The 16,340-nt window shown below is 49.4% G+C and overlaps 1 protein-coding gene across 1 annotated transcript in view; it reads right to left on the reverse strand.

Moving 5' to 3' along the window:
* Window positions 1-16,340, reverse strand: part of LOC138300243 (caspase-7-like) — a 304,287-nt gene that overhangs the window by 212,523 nt on the left and 75,424 nt on the right. Inside the window, exon 4 of the mRNA XM_069239328.1 lies at window positions 11,964-12,092. Within this exon, the coding sequence (XP_069095429.1) occupies window positions 11,964-12,092 (129 nt within the window). The remainder of the gene's footprint in view (window positions 1-11,963; window positions 12,093-16,340) is intronic.

Genomic DNA, 16,340 nt, shown 5'->3' on the forward strand with positions numbered 1-16,340 from the left:
GCCTCATTATGACCCTGGTGGCCGGCGGTAAGCTGGTGGTAACACCGCCAACAGGCTGGCGGTGTTACTCCAGCTATTATGACAGTGGCGCAATAGCCCCGGCCATACCGCTGGCCCATCCACTATACTGCCAGGCTTTCGCCTAGTGGTAATAATCCCCAGGGCAGCGGTGCAAGCACCGCTGACCTGGGTATTATGAGTCCCCGACCGCCAGCCTGGCCACGGCGGCAAACACCGCCATGGAAAGGCTAGCGGTAAGGGGGCTTGGGGTGGATGGGCAGTGCAGGGTGCATGGGCAGTGCAGGGGCCCCCAGGCAAAGCCCCGTCCGCAAAGCGCAACGGGTGCTAATGCACCCGTTGCACATCAGCATTGCCACTGGCTCTATTATGAGCCGGCAGCAATGTTGATGTGACTTTTCCGCTGGCCCAGCAGAAAAGTCATAATAGGGAGCCAGAAATACCACTGGCACTGGCGGTACTCTGTTACCCGCAGCTTGGCGGTCTTTTTGAAAGACTGCCGAGGTTGTATTGAGGGCCTCAGTCTTCAGAGAAGGGATTGTAAGAGCGTAGATTTTTGTGTTTATTTTTCACATATGTAACAATACTGATATTTTGGTATAGTAATCATTGTGTACTAATTTTATTTTAAAAGTCAAGTTTTGTGATCGACTGAATGGCCACCATAATATGTAAGGCCTTCTTTTCATTTTCTATGCTAACTTAAAGCTAATGAAATTATTCTGTCTTTTCAAAAAGAGTGTGTTTCTTTGCTAAAACTAATGTCAGAATAAGTGTGTATTTAGTGGCCCCTGCTGGACTAAAGCAGAAGCAGATGCAAGGTCACTGAATATGTTATCTGTACAAAATGTTTCTAGTGTGTTCTGTTTTCTAGCTGCGTATCCGGGGCCTAACTGACTTCATTCATTGTGTTTGTATATTTTGTTTGTAGTTACGTTTCTAACCTATGTTCTTTCCTCGAGGGAAAAGAGTGGTATGATGAAAATATTTCCATTATCTGGAGACGACGAATTTGGAGTTTTGAACAAAGGGTCTACAGATGTAATGGAGGAACGGAAGAAGAAATAACAAAATGTATTAGTTTGAGTTTTGTCATTGAAATAATAGCAAAGGCCTAGAGCTAACATTTTATATAATTTTGATATCTGTTAGTGTTCTGATTGGACGCAGTTTTCCCAGCATATTTCTCTGAACCAATCATAGTATTTAGTAAGTTTAATTTAATGTTCAGTCACCATTGGTTCGGGGTCATTTCTTCATTCGCCTTTTTGTCATTCATTCATATTGAATCATTTATTATTCATCTTTGTTTATTATTTTCTGAGTTTACTTAGGGGGTCATTCTGAGCCGGGCTGGCGGCGGTCGCCGCCCGCCTGGCGGGAACCGCCAAAAGTCCGCTCCGAGGTCAGATGACTGCTGGCGCCATTCTGACTTTCCCACTGGGCCGGCGGGCGCCCGCCAAGGGAGCGCCCGCCGGCCCAGCGGGAAAGAGGCCTGCAACACAGAAGCCGGCTCCGAATGGAGCCGGCGGTGTTGCAGGTGTGCGACGGGTGCAGTTGCACCCGTCGCAATTTTCACTGTCTGCTATGCAGACAGTGAAAATCATGCTGGGGCCCTGTTAGGGGGCCCCTGCACTGCCCATGCCACTGGCATGGGCAGTGCAGGGGCCCACACGGGCCCCACGACACCCGTTCCCGCCATCCTGTTCCTGGCGGTAAAAAACGCCAGAAACAGGCTGGCAGGAAGGGGGTCGGAATCCCCATGGCGGCGCTGCTTGCAGCGCCGCCATGGAGGTTTAGCCCAGCCAGGGGAAATCCGGCGGGAAACCGCCGGACCCCCTTTTCTGACCGCGGTCAGAATGGGCTATGAAGCACCGCCAGCCTATTGGCAGTGCTTCAGTCATCCGTGGTCAGAATGACCCCCTTAGTCTGTTCAATACTGAAGAAATGCTTTGAAGGTTTAGTAATCTTAAAGTCCAAAATCTAAATCACACCCCTCATGTTGTTCCTGTTCCGATCCTGTTCCGATCCTGATGTCTGATGTTGCTGTCCCTTGATGATGTAGATGTTGTTGCTGAATAACTTAATGATTGGGTAATTGTATGAAATGCATATTGTTGTTTGTCTTTTGTTTTTCAGGTACCAACTGCTGATAATATAATACTGCTGCTATTTTGGATAGTTCCTTAGCTAGATATTTTTCCTAAATTTATGTTACTAAATTCTTTTCACATGAAGCCCAACATGTTGATCCTTATTAGTGGTTAATGAGGTATTATTCTCATATTCTTGGATGGTTATTGATGTCTTTCTTTTACTAATTCAAATGTATTCAATTGATCAATTTCTCTTGTTTAGATTCTATTGCTACAGTTTTGTATAATAACCATTGAAATATTGTGTTTGTTTGCATTGATTGAACTTAGATTCATGCGCACATTAAGTCAGCCATTGTTGTTTCTGTATATGTATCATTTGAGCGTGAGAATGATTTTTATGACATTAGCATTGCTAATATAGGGAAATAAGGCCCTCATTACTACCCTGGTGGTAGGTGATAAAGCGGCGGTTATACCGCCAACAGTCCGGCGGCAAAAAAAATGGAATTGCGTCCATGGTGGAAAGTGCCAACACAGACAGCCACTTTAACACTCCGACTGCCAGGGCGGTAGAAACAAACACCGTGGCGGTAACCGCCAACAGACAGGCGGAAGACAATGTACCGCCCACACTATTACAAGGCACCAATCCGCCCGCTTTTCCGGGGCGGTACCAACGCCATCAAAAGCACAGTGGAAACAGTACACAGAAGGGAAACCACTCACCTCTCGACAGTCAGCGAAAAACCAGGACGCCATGGAGCCCGAGTTACAGGTCCTGCCGATGCTGGTCTACCTCCTCATCTACCAGGAACATGAAAGACGGCGGTGACGACGACGACGGTGAGTACTGCACCTAGCACACCAGGGAGGGGAGGAGGGAAAAGAGTGTGACACGCGCACGCAACACCCGCACCCCCAACCCACAACACACACACACATATCCAATCACATCACAGATACACCCCGTCACCCCCTGGAAGAACGCAAGGACCAAATGAAATGAGTTTAACAAGTGTAATATTCGAACAATCAGATAGACCAAGATAACTTTAAATCATCAGTATATACAAATATTAACAGCAAGTAAACAAGTCCGTACACTGTCCCATTAAATGTCCCAATTAAATTGGTCCCAAAAAGAATGGGCGAAGCTCACACATGACACCTGCATCAAAACGGAGAGAACACTGCAGGGGCATCAGGTTGAAAAAAAACAGGCACCTCATGGGGAAGGGGAGGGGGGCAGCTCAGCCGGATGATGGGACTATGCCACTGCTCCTCGAGGGGGCTCCATGCCCACTGCTTGCTCCTGGGGAATGCAAAGCCACAGTCTTTCAAGTGGGTGGTTTGCCCACTGCTTGGTCCTGGGGAGTGCAAAGCCACAGTCTCTCAAGTCTCTCAAGTGGGTGGTTTGCTGACTGCTTGGTCCTGGGGAGTGCAAAGCCACAGTCTCTCAAGTCTCTCAAGTGGGTGGTTTGCCCACTGCTTGCTCCTGGGGAGTGCAAAGCCACAGTCTCTCAAGTGGGTGGTTTGCCCACTGCTTGGTCCTGGGTAGTGCAAAGCCACAGTCTCTCTAGTGGGTGGCGTCTTCTACTGGTTCTGGGGGGGGGGGCTTTGTGCCCAGAGTGCTTCATCTTGCCAAGGACTGGGCTAGTGATTGCTTTTCTCCACTGGTTCTGGAGGAGGCTTGGTGCCCATAGTGCTTCATCCTGCCAAGGACTGGGTTAGTGGATGCTTTTCTCCACTGGTTCTGGAGGGGGCTTGGTGCCCAGTGTTGCAGCACCAGGGGTGTGGCAGTTCCCATTCCCTCACCTGGGTGTCTGAGCCACAAGAATTTCCGGTGACAGGTAGCATGATACTCCATGGAGGCAGAGCCACACTCCACCTTGCGACAACTTAGGCTGCAAACTGCTGGTACTGCCAGTGCTGGTGGTGGTGCCTCATGTAGTGTGTGCAGGGTCCAGGACATCTCCTGCAGCCTCGGACGGCTGCCCACTGGGATGATGCTGATGTCTGCTGTAGTGGCACTGGCTGGGCACGTCGCGGGGTAGGTTGCGGTGGCTGCGACGGTGTCTGAGCGGAGATGCTGCCCGTGGTGTATGTGTCTGCAGTAGTGGAGGGCGACACCAGACCGTCTCCTGCAGCCTCGGACGACTGCCCACTGGGGATGATGCTGATGTCTGCTATAGTGGCACTGGCTGGGCATGTCGCGGGGCAGGTGGCAGTGGCTGTGGCGGTGTCTGCAGCGGAGATGCTGCTGGTGGTGCCCGTGGTGCAGGTGTTTGCAGTAGTGGAGGGAGACACCAGGCCGTCTCCTGCAGCCTCGGAAGGCTACCCACTGGGGATGTTGGTGACTGTAGTTGTGGCAGCTGCTGTGCAGGTGGCGGTGCAGGTGTCCTTCGTTGAGGCGGTGCTCACCGCGGTACCAGTTGCTGGCCTGTCTTGAGAAATGGGGGTCACCAGTCCCTCACCCGGAGGCTTCGTGCCCTGAGGTGACTCTTCTTTGCTCGTGTGTCCCTTCCCCACCTTGGAAGTCCCTGCTGGGACCTTGGCACTGTCCTCTTTGGTTCTGTATGAGGCTCTGCTGGGTGGGTGGTGCTGCTTTTCTCTCCTGCATGCTGGCCCCTACTTTACCTTGGCAGGTTGCGAAATAGGGTGGTCCTTGGCTTCAGTAGGTGGCACACTGGCAGCCCTGATGGGTGCCCCCTTCGATCCTCCCGGACTTGCAGGGACCACAGTGGACGACGATTTGATGGCTGAGGTGCTGGTCTGGGCTCTAGACAACCTGGTCCTAGGAGAATGACGGGGGGGATCGGAGGGAGGGAAGAGGTCAATGTTAGCCAGGAAAAGTTTTTTTGACACACTAGGACGGGAAGGTGGAGGGGGTTTGGGAGTGGAGGAAGAGGTAGTGGTTGTCGGAGGTGTACATCTGCTGAGTTTGGGTGAAGGTGCATGGGTTGGAGGCTGTTGTGAGGTGGATGGCTGTTGAGTGGGTGTGTGCTGGCGTTTGTGTACTTTGAGAGGAGGGCTCACAGACACACTGGGAGAGGACACAGGGGACGTGTGAATGGTAGTGGGAGTGGTGAGTGCACGTGAGCGGTGTGTAGTGATGGGCGTGCTGTTAATGGAGGTAGTGGCTAAGGATGTAGTGCATGCAGGTGGGAGTGGAGACGAGACATGGAGGGTGGTGAGGACGTGGAGGAGGGGGATACAGAGGAGGCAGTGGATGCTGGTGGGTCTGCATGGGTATGGTGTTTGTGTGAGTGCCTGTGGGATGTGTGGTGCTTATGTTTGCCTGACCCACTTTCATGTGCTTATGTGTGTGCATGCTGGTCTGGTGGTGTGCTTGGGATAGGCTGAGGTAGAGGGGATTGGGTCTGGGTAGTGGATGTTGTAGGGGGGAGGCTGGACACAGGGACAATGGCTGCCATCAGTGCTGAGGCCAGAGCCTGAAATGCTCTCTGTTGGGCTGCCATTCCAGAATGAATGCCCTCCAGGTATGCATTTGTTTGCTGCAAATGCCTCTCGACACCCTGCATGGCATTCAAAATGGTTGACTGCCCAACAGTGAGGGATCTCAGGAGGTCAATAGCCTCCTCACTGAGGGCAGCAGGGCTGACTGGGGCAGGTCCTGAGGTGCCTGGGGCGAAGGAGATGCCCACCCTCCTGGGTAAGCGGGCACGTAAACGCGCTGACAAGCTGCTGGGAAGGCGGTGCTGGTAGTGGGGGTGGCAGCTGTACCTGTTGTTGCGGTGGTCACAGAGGTGGCCGCCACTGCAAGGGAGCTCCCATCAGAAGAGGAGTTGTTGTCGCTGGTGCTCCCTCCTGTCCCCGTCGTGGAGCTCCCCTCGCCCTCCGTCCCGCTGGTGCCTTCCGACCCTTCTGGGCCATGTGGGTTGCAGCTCCCTCCTGCTCCGGTGCCACTGTTCCTCTGCCAGATGATGCTAATGCACTCAAGGACAGGGTGACAAAACAAAAAGGGGGGGAAAGACAGAGGAGACACATGGTCAATGCCAGCAACACCACTACTGTTGGCGGACACAACACACAGGGAGCAGCCCTATGCACTAGGCCATGCACTAACAGTTTGCAGGAAAATCACCTGCCCATGGTGGACTATGCCTAACCCCATTTTCTGCACACCTGGAACCCACAGGAGCCTGACTAGTTGTAGATGGCCACTACCACTATTGGGGTTGGAGTGCCACAGAGCCTGCCTAACAAGGGACCTACCCTAGCAAGTTTGCCCTGGCCTAGGGGAACCCACAGCCCACATTCCCCACCCAGACACCTCGTAAAGTGCGCAGAGTCAGCTTAATGAGACTGTACTCACCCGCTTGTGGCTGCTGTGATGCCCTCAAGCGCCCATCCAACTCCGGATATGCCACCGCCAGGATCTGGAACATTGTGGGGTCATGGTGCAACGGGCACCCCTTCCACGTTGAGAGGCCATCTCCAGCTGGGCCTCCGCCGTCTTCTTGCTCCAGTGGCGCAGGTCCTCCCATCTCTTGCGGCAGTGGGTGCTCCATCTATGATAGACCCCAAGGGTCCGCACTTCCTTGGCGATGGCACGCCAAATACCCTTCTTCTGGTGGCTGCTGACCTAGAGGAAAGGTACAGGAGGAAAGGAAACTACTCCCCCATCCGGTTCATCATACTCATTGCCCACCACTTCCCACCCATGCCCTGACACATATACACTCATCATCCTCACATGCAGGCCTCAGCTCCCCTCCAACATTTATCTTCCATCAGCCATTGTCGCTTCCAGACTGAGGTCACAGCAGCACTGTCAGTGTAGGTCCTCTCCTGTTGAAGGTCATGTATCAAGTAAGTGAACAGATAGAAAATGGTGGTCACGTCCGTGGCGGTGTGTACCGTGACCGCCGGTGTACATCGTCATTGGCTCCTGGAACCCATAGGGCCCAATGATAACCAATGCTGAATTGCGCGGCGGTCTTCAACCGCCTACCGCGATGCTGCACAACGCCAGCGCAGTTACCTCATTTCCCCTTGTCCCTCCTTACAGGTCAGGCAGCTGCCATTTCAGGGTGGCACATGGCAGGGCACCTAACTGCGTCACAACACATTTGGGCACAAATACGGATAGACAACACCACACACCGATTTAATCACATTAGTGCAAAAACCCTTGTGCAACCTATGTGGTACATGACCCTCTGCTCACCATTCTCCTCCATAGGGCCCATCCGCTGGGGCAGATGATGAGATGGCGTCATCCTCCGGTGTACAGACCCCTGGTGGACCTGTCGACAATGGAAGACAGACACATCATTATCACCTAGAGACTTGATCGTGCCACACTCCAAGAACTGTGTGCCCAACTGGAGCCAGACCTGATGTCAGATATCCGCCATCCCACAGGTATCCCCACTCTACTACAGGTCCTGTCAGTGCTCCATTTCCTGGCCAGTGGTTCCTTTCAAACAACAGTGGCCGTGGCATCAGGGATGTCTCAGCCAATGTTCTCTAACGTGTTGTCCAGAGTGTTATCTGCCCTGCTGAAACACATGCGCAGCTACATCGTTTTCCCCCAGGTGGAGGATTTGCTCACAGTGAAAGCTGACTTCTATGCCCTGGGACATATCCCCAACATCATTAGTGCCATTGATGGTACACATGTGGCATTTGTCCCCCCCCCCGTAGGAATGAACAGGTGTACAGAAATCGTAAAAGCTACCATTCAATGAATGTGCAGATGGTGTATTTGGCAGACCAGTGCATCTCTCATGTGAATGCCAAGTATCCTAGGTCTGTGCATGACGCTTACATTTTGTGGAATAGCAGCATCCCTTATGTGATGGGCCAACTCCAGAGGCACCAGGTGTGGCTCATAGGTGAGCCCAAGGTCCCCACACAGTATGGATAGGTGTCTGGGTATGTGGTAGTCCCTAAGGGTTGGTGTATGTCTAACAGATATCCCTCGACATTTACAGGTGACTCTGGTTACCCCAACCTCTCATGGCTACTGACCCCAGTGAGGAATGCCAGGACAAGGGCAGGGGAATGCTACAATGAGGCACATGGGCGAACTAGGAGGATTATTGAGCGGACTCTCGGCCTCCTGAAGGCCAGATTCCTGTGCCTCCACGTAACAGGTGGCTCCCTATACTACTCACCCAAGAAGGTGTGCCAGATAATCGTGGCATGCTGCATGTTGTACAACCTCGCATTGCGACGCCAGGTGCCTTTTCTGCAGGAGGATGGCCCTGATGATGGTATTGTGGCAGCTGTTGAGCCTGTGGACAGTGAGGAAGAGGAGGCAGAGGAAGAAGATATTGACAACCGAAACAACATCATCATGCAGTACTTCGAGTGAGACACAGGTAGGAGACTGGCACTGCTTATCTCATATCTGACTACTGTAAGACATTGTATAAGTCTGCCTTTTTACCTCTGTGTATGGACCCTGACAGTTCACTTTGGCTTTCCTTTTCACAGATCTGGGTACCACATTCTGCCTTCTGCTATGTTTACTGCTGCCCAACAACTGTCATACTTTGGTATGTGCAAATGAACATTTACAGTTGTAAGGAGGTTGTAATAGTACATTGGTGAAAGTACAGACGGACTCCAGATTGTTTTGTATTCAAAGGGTGTTTATTTAAGTAGAGGGGGATGTGCAATGGGCTGGGGTGATGGTGGAGGAATATCCATGGTAGAGTCCAGTCTCTTTGTATCACAGGTGCATTGTGCAATGGGGCATAGGAAGGGGAGTAATGGCAGTTCAAGGTGGTCACGGTGACATAGTGGGACAGGAGGGTGACAATCAGGAGAGTCTCATTTCCTGGCAGGGGTCTTGGCAATGTTCTCTGTCTTCTGCCTGGATCGCAGGGACCATTTACGGGGTGGTTCTCCTTCTGCAGGGGGTGGGGTGCTGGTGGCCTGTTGTTTCTGTAGCTGGGCCTCCTGTCCATTAGCGCCAGCGGACGTGGAAGGCTGTTCATCGTTCAGGCTGGTGTTAGGGGCCCAGTGGTATGCCAGTGTCTCCCTCATGGTGTTGGCCATGTCTGCCAGCACCCCTGCAATGGTGACCAGGGTGGTGTTAATGGACTTCAAGTCCTCCCTGATCCCCAGGTACTGTTCCTCCTGCAGGCGCTGGGTCTTCTGAAACTTGGCCAGTACCGTGCCCATGGTCTCCTGGGAATGGTGGTATGCTGCAATGATGTTAGAGAGTGTCTTGTGGAGAGTGGGTTCCCTGGGCCTTTCCTCTTCCTGTCGCACAGCAGTCCTCCCAGTTTCCCTGTTATTCTGTGCCTCTGTCCCCTAAACCGTGTGCCCACTGCCACTGATCCCAGGTCCCTGATCGTCCTGTGTTAGTGGGTTTGCCTGGGGTCCCTGTAGTGGTGGACACACTGCTGATTGACATGTCCTGGGGACAGTGGCGTGGGCCCACTGGGTGGGTGCTGTGGTGGTGTTTCCTGAGGGGGGAGGTTCTGTGGTGGCTTGGGACTGTGGCAGGGGAACCGACTGTCCAGAGGTCCCTGATGGGTCGGGCTGGTCATCTTGATCCAGGCCTGCAGAGCTGGTGTCGTCACTGTGGGCCTCTTCTGTGGGGAGACTGGATATAGTTGGCACCTCCTGTCCAGTGACGTTGTGTAGGGGTCCTGTTGGGGTGTAAATGCATTGTTATTGTATCTGTGTGTGCCATTGTGTGCAATGGGTGTGTTTCCCTCTACTACTGTGCTTGCATTATCGCCATGGCCCTTGTGTGAGTGGTGATTGTATGTCCTGGGTGAGTCTCTCCCTTGGACAAGCTGTGGTGATGGGTGTCCATGCAGGTCTGTGATGGGTGTCCAGGCATTGTTGTCACATGCAGGGCTTGGTATTGGGATGTGTGGGTTGAGATAGTGGGGTATCTGTGAGGTGTTGGGGTGATGGGTGTGAGGGTAGGGGTAGATGTTTGTGATGGCATGCAGGTAGGGTGGGGGATACAGTAGTAAAGCTTTGACTTACCAGAGTCCAGTCCTCCTGCTACTCCTGCGAGGCCCTCAGGACACATGATCGCCAAGACTTGCGCCTCCCATGTTGTTAGTTGAGAGGGAGGAGGTGGGGGTCCACCGCCAGTCCTCTGTGCGGCTACCTGGTGTCTGGATACCACGGAACGTACCTTTCCCCGTAGGTCGATCCACCTCTTCCTGATGTTATCCTGTGTTCTTGGATGCTGTCCCACTGCGTTGACTCTGTCGACAATTCTCCGCCATAGCTCCATCTTCCTTGCAATGGAGGTCTGCTGCACTTGTGATCCGAATAGCTGTGGCTCTACCTGGATGATTTCCTCCACCATGACCCTGAGCTCCTCCTCTGAAAACCTGGGTTGTCTTTGGGGTGCCATGATGTGGTGTGGGTGATGTATGAGGTGATGGCTGATGTGATGTGTGGGGTGATGTGTTGGGGTGTGTTCTTTGAGGTGCGTGGATGGTGTATGAGTGATGCCGTTGTGTGCCTCTGGATGCTGATGTTGTCATAGCTTTTCTGTCTCTCTACTTCTTCCAAAAATGTCATTGTAAGGGGTTGTGGGTAATGTGGGTGTGTGTTTTATAGTGGTGTGAGTGTGATGTGTGTATGTGTATCAGGTGTGTGTATTTTGAATTGTCCAATGTGGTTGTGTTTTGTAAATGTGTGTGTATTTTGAGCGTGGCGATGTGTACCGCCAATGGATTACCGCGGTTGAATGACCGCTGTATTGATTCTTGGGTCGTGATAGTGTGGGCGTATTCCTGTTGGTGTAACGGTGTGGGTTTTGGTACCGCCAGTTTATCACTGACCTTTGGTGTGGCGGACTTGTTTGGGTGTCTGTATAGTGGAGGTTTCTAAGTGTGGGTCAAAATACCCGTAGCGGATTTCCGCTGCGGACACGGTATATTGGTGGCCGTCAGCATGGCGGTCAGCGGGATTTACCGCCAGGGTTGTAATGAGGGCCTAAATGTTTAACTTTTTAATAAATTGGTGTGGTTATTGGAGTACTAATAGATTATTATATGTTTGTTATAAATTGTTTATGGCGTTTATATAATGACGTTATCTTTAAAGCAAACTGGGTTTGGTCCATCAACGTAGGGGATAAAATCCGCTTCCTAGTCTGTCCGGACTAAATAGTTAGGATTTACTGCGTTAGCAGGTTCAAAACATTTTATTATCCCTTTAGAAATTCCTGGAAACAGTGTATGGTAAAATGCATGCTTTTCCCCTGTTTTTATCAAAATCTTCTTGGTGTAAAATCTTTCAAACTACACTATTGAAAGTCAGGCTTGCTTGTATCACTCCCTCACTCATGTAGTAACGTCTGATGCAGCAACTACAGCCACATTTAAGAATCACTGGCTGCATTGGTGCCCACTCCTTCCCCCAACATTATTTTATCATTGGTTGGGTTCACTGTAGATGAATTCCCACCTTATGTGCCACTCCTCGCACATAAGGCTGGTAATTAAAAGCCTTATAATTTATGAGTCCAGTTTACTCTGATATTAGGCATCTGCAAAGTGCCTACTATCAGGGTGAAGATAGTAGGCGCTTGGAGATTATGGAGTCAGTGTACATACGTATGTGTATAAAAATAATTCAATTTAGTTAATTCTTACATTCTATAAAAAAATTTATTGAATTCATAATCCATATGTTATCTTCTATATGAAACGTACAGAAATAGAAGTCTCTTTCAAGGATTTTCCCCAAAAATGTTGTAAATAGAAATATCTTCAAAATCCTTGCAGACTTCTGAACTTAATAAACCAGATTTAAACACGTTCTTAAGCATTCATTTGAATTAAACACCTTTGATGGTCCTTGTAAAAATCCTTGAAGAAATATAATTCCTACCTTTCTCCAGTAGTCCTTCCATTTTCTCACAGGTCTGATCATTTTTCACCACAACCTGAAATCCCAAGTTCTGAAAACAATGCTGAATATCTTTGGCATCTTTGTCACTACCACTGCGAGCACCCATACCTGCAGAAGAATAAAGCATACATTTAGACTTTTATTGACACTTATGGGAAAAACATAATAAACAATTAAAGAACTGTAAAAATTGCTTTCTGTCATTCGTTACTACTGTATAATCAAATGGTCTGTATTACAGAACAGCTTTCAGGAGAAATATCAGGATACTCCCATTCTGCCATCACACTAGAATGTCCCACAGGATTCTGCTTTCAGACTTTATTGCTTCTTAGCTTTTGAGACGTTTTTTACAGATGTCTTGAAGAATTCTTGATTCAGCTTCAGTCCTCTATTCTCACATACCCAGAAGGATGCATTCTTTGTCTTTCTCTCCTTTGAACTAGGTTAACCCAGTGCCTAAATTGTGCTTATTGTTTCTGATGCAGGGCACCGGCACTTTTTTTTTTAGGGCCGGCACTTATCTTTCTGCCTCAAGCATTTACTGCGGGCAAAAAACACATATGGGAAATACGGAGGAGAAAAACGAAAAAGCATCACAAAGGGAGAAAGCAGAAAGTTGCAGGAGTGAGCTGAAGAGGCAGGGAGTGGCTGTAAATGGATTGAAAAGGCCCGAGATCTCTTCAGGATTAAGCTGCCTCAGTATTCCATGTTCACACATTTAATTGTAGCAGCCGCAGGTTTAAGAGGAGGGCTTTAGGCACCGGCACGTTCTTATTTACAAATGAAGCATTGGGTTAATGAGTCCTGATTCCTTTTTAGCTTCTTAGCTATAATTATGATTGTGAACTGGCTTTATAAAATGTAAGTGTGCCGCTCAGTATTCTTACAACAGTGTTTACTAGTCCTGGGTAAAATCTGCGTAATTCCTGTTGCAGAAATTACGCAAAATGCCCCCATAAAATAGATGAAATCGTGTTATTATGCGACGTTCTGATTTTGCCATTTTGTACCACTTTTTAGGACGAAATTAATCTGCAGATCCATTTTGAAGCAAGAATATAGTTTATGCAAAAAAAGCTCAATGTTGTACACTACTCAAACAACAGCTGCACGCCTTCAGTTTGTTTTTGTTCTCCCTTGTCCCCACAATAGGATATACCCTGAATGCAGTCTCAATTATGTAACCTGGCTTAATGGTGTAATTTCAGGCATTTCAAGGTACAAGCGTATTGTGAAGTGTCAGAAATTACACCAGAGTATGTTGGTGTAATGAAATTCTGCTCGGAACTTGTGTTTACTGCTACAATTCACACCAATGTGAAATAAGCCTTCTTCCAAGTCCAGGTTCTTGCTGACTTGCCATAGGCTTTTTAGGTTGAGCGTAAACGTACAACCTCTTGTGTACTTTTAAGTATACTTCTTATGTGGGCTTCCAGCAATATCATTTGTTAGTTTCAGTCCTTGCTTGCTAGTGGTCAGTCATGCCTCTTTGTCTTCTTTCTTCACCCCTCCAAACCCATTAGGAGCTTCCCTCTAGGCCGGCGGGCGGACACCTCAGTTTGGGTGGGTCCTTTTGTGTCAGATATCTTCATCCGGAGCTTTCGCGGTCAGGGGGGGGTCCTCGGGTTTTCCTCTGAAGGCATTGTCGTGAAGGGGTGGAGAGGTCAACCCAGGGTGGGCACGTGCTCGAAATTGCTTGGGGATCCTCTCTAGCTGGTTGGGCCACCTGGACACGGGCCGTGGGCATCGGGTGCAGAGTGGTTAGGACTCACACATTCGGAGTGAGGTGGTTGTTGGTTTCTTCTTGGACAGGGCCGCTGTCCACAGGAGTTCTTGGTCCTTTTGGGTGCAGGGCAGTCCTCTGGAGCTTGGCAGAGATCGCTAGTCCCGCTGGATACGTCACTGCTCTTTTGCAGGTTCTTTGAAGTAGGAGACAGGCCGGTAGGGCTGGGGCCAAATCAGTTGTCGTCTTCCTTCTTCACTGCTGTGCTTTTTAGCTAAGCAGTCCTTCTTCTTCTTGTTAGGTCACCAGGAATCTCGTGAGCTGGGTTCAGGGAGGCCCTTAAATCCTAGTTTAGGGATGTTTTAGGGGTCAGAGGGCAGTCGTCAATGGCTACTGTCCCTGAGGGTGGCTACACCCTCCTTGTGCCCACTCACTCAGGGGAGGGGGGCACAAACTTAATCCTATTGGTCCCTGTACTCCAAACCAAGATGGAGGATTCTGCGGGGGGAGTCACCTCAGCTCTGGACACCTTTGGGGTGGTCCTGGCTGGGGTGGTCACTCCTCCCTGTTTTACCTAATTTTCCCACCAGTCTTGCCACCAAAAGTGGGGCTTTGTCCGGGGGCGGACAGCTCCACTACCTGAAGTGCCCTGGGGCACTGTAATCCGAGGCTTGAGCTTTTGAGGCTCACCACCAGGTGTTACAGTTCCTGTCGGGGGGAGGTGTGAAGCACCTCCACCCAGGACAGGCTTTGTTTCTGACCACAGAGTGCACAAATGCTTTTCACCCCATGTGGTCAGAAACATGTCTGAAAGTGGCAGGCTGTTACAGACCGGTCAGTCCTACACTAACAGTTTGGCTAACATACAGGGGACATCTCTAAGATGCCCACTGTGTGCATCTTTCACACACTGGCATGAGTTTATTGTGCTGAGAAGTTTGATACCAAACTTCCCAGTATTCAGTGAAGCCATTATGGAGCTATGGAGTTCGTAATGACAAACTCACAGACCATGTGCTCAATATGGATACACTGCACTTACAATGTCTAAAAATGGACTTAGACAATGTAGGGGCATGTTGCTCATGCAGCTAAGTCCTCACCTGTGGTTTAGTGCACCCTGCCTTAACACTGTAAGGGATGCTAGAGGGGTGACTTACCTCTGCCATAGGCAGTGGTTTGTGGGCATGGCACCCTGAGAGGAGTGCCATGTCGACTTTGCCTTTGTCTTCCCAGCAGCACACACAAGCTGCAAGGCACTGTACTTGGTGAGAGGTCCCCTAGGGTGGCATAATACATGCTGCGGCCCTTAGGGACCTTCCCTGGCCACAGGGCCCTTGGCACCATGGGTACCTTTTACACAAGACTTAACTGTGTGCCATGGTTGTGCCAATTGTGGAAACAAAGGTACAGTTTTTGGGAAAGAACACTGCTGCAGGGGTCTGGTTATTAGGATCCCAACACACTTTTGATCAAAGTTGGCATCAACACTAGGCAAAATGTGGTAATGGTGGGGGGGTAACCATGCCAACAGTGGCACTTTCCTACATGGAACTTTACTAGATTTCTGTAGAGGCCTAATAAATTACTAACACAGACTACTTCACGTGAAAGGATTGGATTGCCCAATGCATTTGAATACTTCTGCTGAGAAATAAGAGAGAGACAGAGAGCGAGTGAGAGAGAGAGATGAAGAGTGATAAAGATAGAGTGAGTGTGTCTGTGTGTGTGTGTGTGTGTGTGTTTGTGTGTGTGTATATATATATATATATATATATATATATATATATATATATGTAGGATCTGTGTTCGTATATATAAGTAGGACGTGGTTTTGTGTGTGGGTGTGTGTGTGTGTGTGATAGGTTTGAATGTAGGCAGGACAAACTCAGCTATTCACCCTTACAATATGAACCTGTTGCTTGAAGTGGTAGGACGTTGACAAAGTGCAGTACCAAGTTCCATATAGAAAAAAGTTAATGTTACTTTGTTCCACATCACATGTATGCAGTAAGAAATAACTGAAAGCAGTGTCCAATATGAATTAACTGTAGTTGCCTAACAACTGTTTTGTCCAGTTATTTTGTAATTTGTGCTGTAATGCATTTGTAGAATAAAAGGTGACAGTTAGAATATTATGGCTATGGGTGATTGTGTGTGGCTAACAGTTCCCCAGAAAGAATGCTATCAGCAAACATAGGCTCAAGGTAGATGGCTAACATTTGCAGAGTATGAGGTTCTCCATCTGAGCTGCCCATGCAGCACATATTGAAACCTCGCTAAATTCAAGAGGTTATGTGTGTGATGTTTTGTCAAATAAGGCTGAACTGCACTGGCTCGGGTTACCCTCTCCAATTTCTATCTCATGGGAACTTTGTCGCAAAATGATAAGGAGCTCTATGCTGTTCAAATTAAAGGCAGGCCACAGCTGGTGCTGGAAATGTGTATCTTTCTGGGTGATTGACAGTAGGAGACAACGCACCACTGGAGGAAGCTGTGTCAATAACAAACAAGCATTTGTAATGCAATGGGTCTCGCGTTTGCTTGAGTTAGAGCTATTAGCGTTGTAAATTCCTAACTGGGCTTTTCTTTACACACAAAATGCAAAATAAAAAGTAAAACAGTTCACA

The sequence above is a fragment of the Pleurodeles waltl genome, chromosome 6 (genome assembly GCF_031143425.1).
Source record: "Pleurodeles waltl isolate 20211129_DDA chromosome 6, aPleWal1.hap1.20221129, whole genome shotgun sequence".
Taxonomy (NCBI): Eukaryota; Metazoa; Chordata; class Amphibia; order Caudata; family Salamandridae; genus Pleurodeles; species Pleurodeles waltl.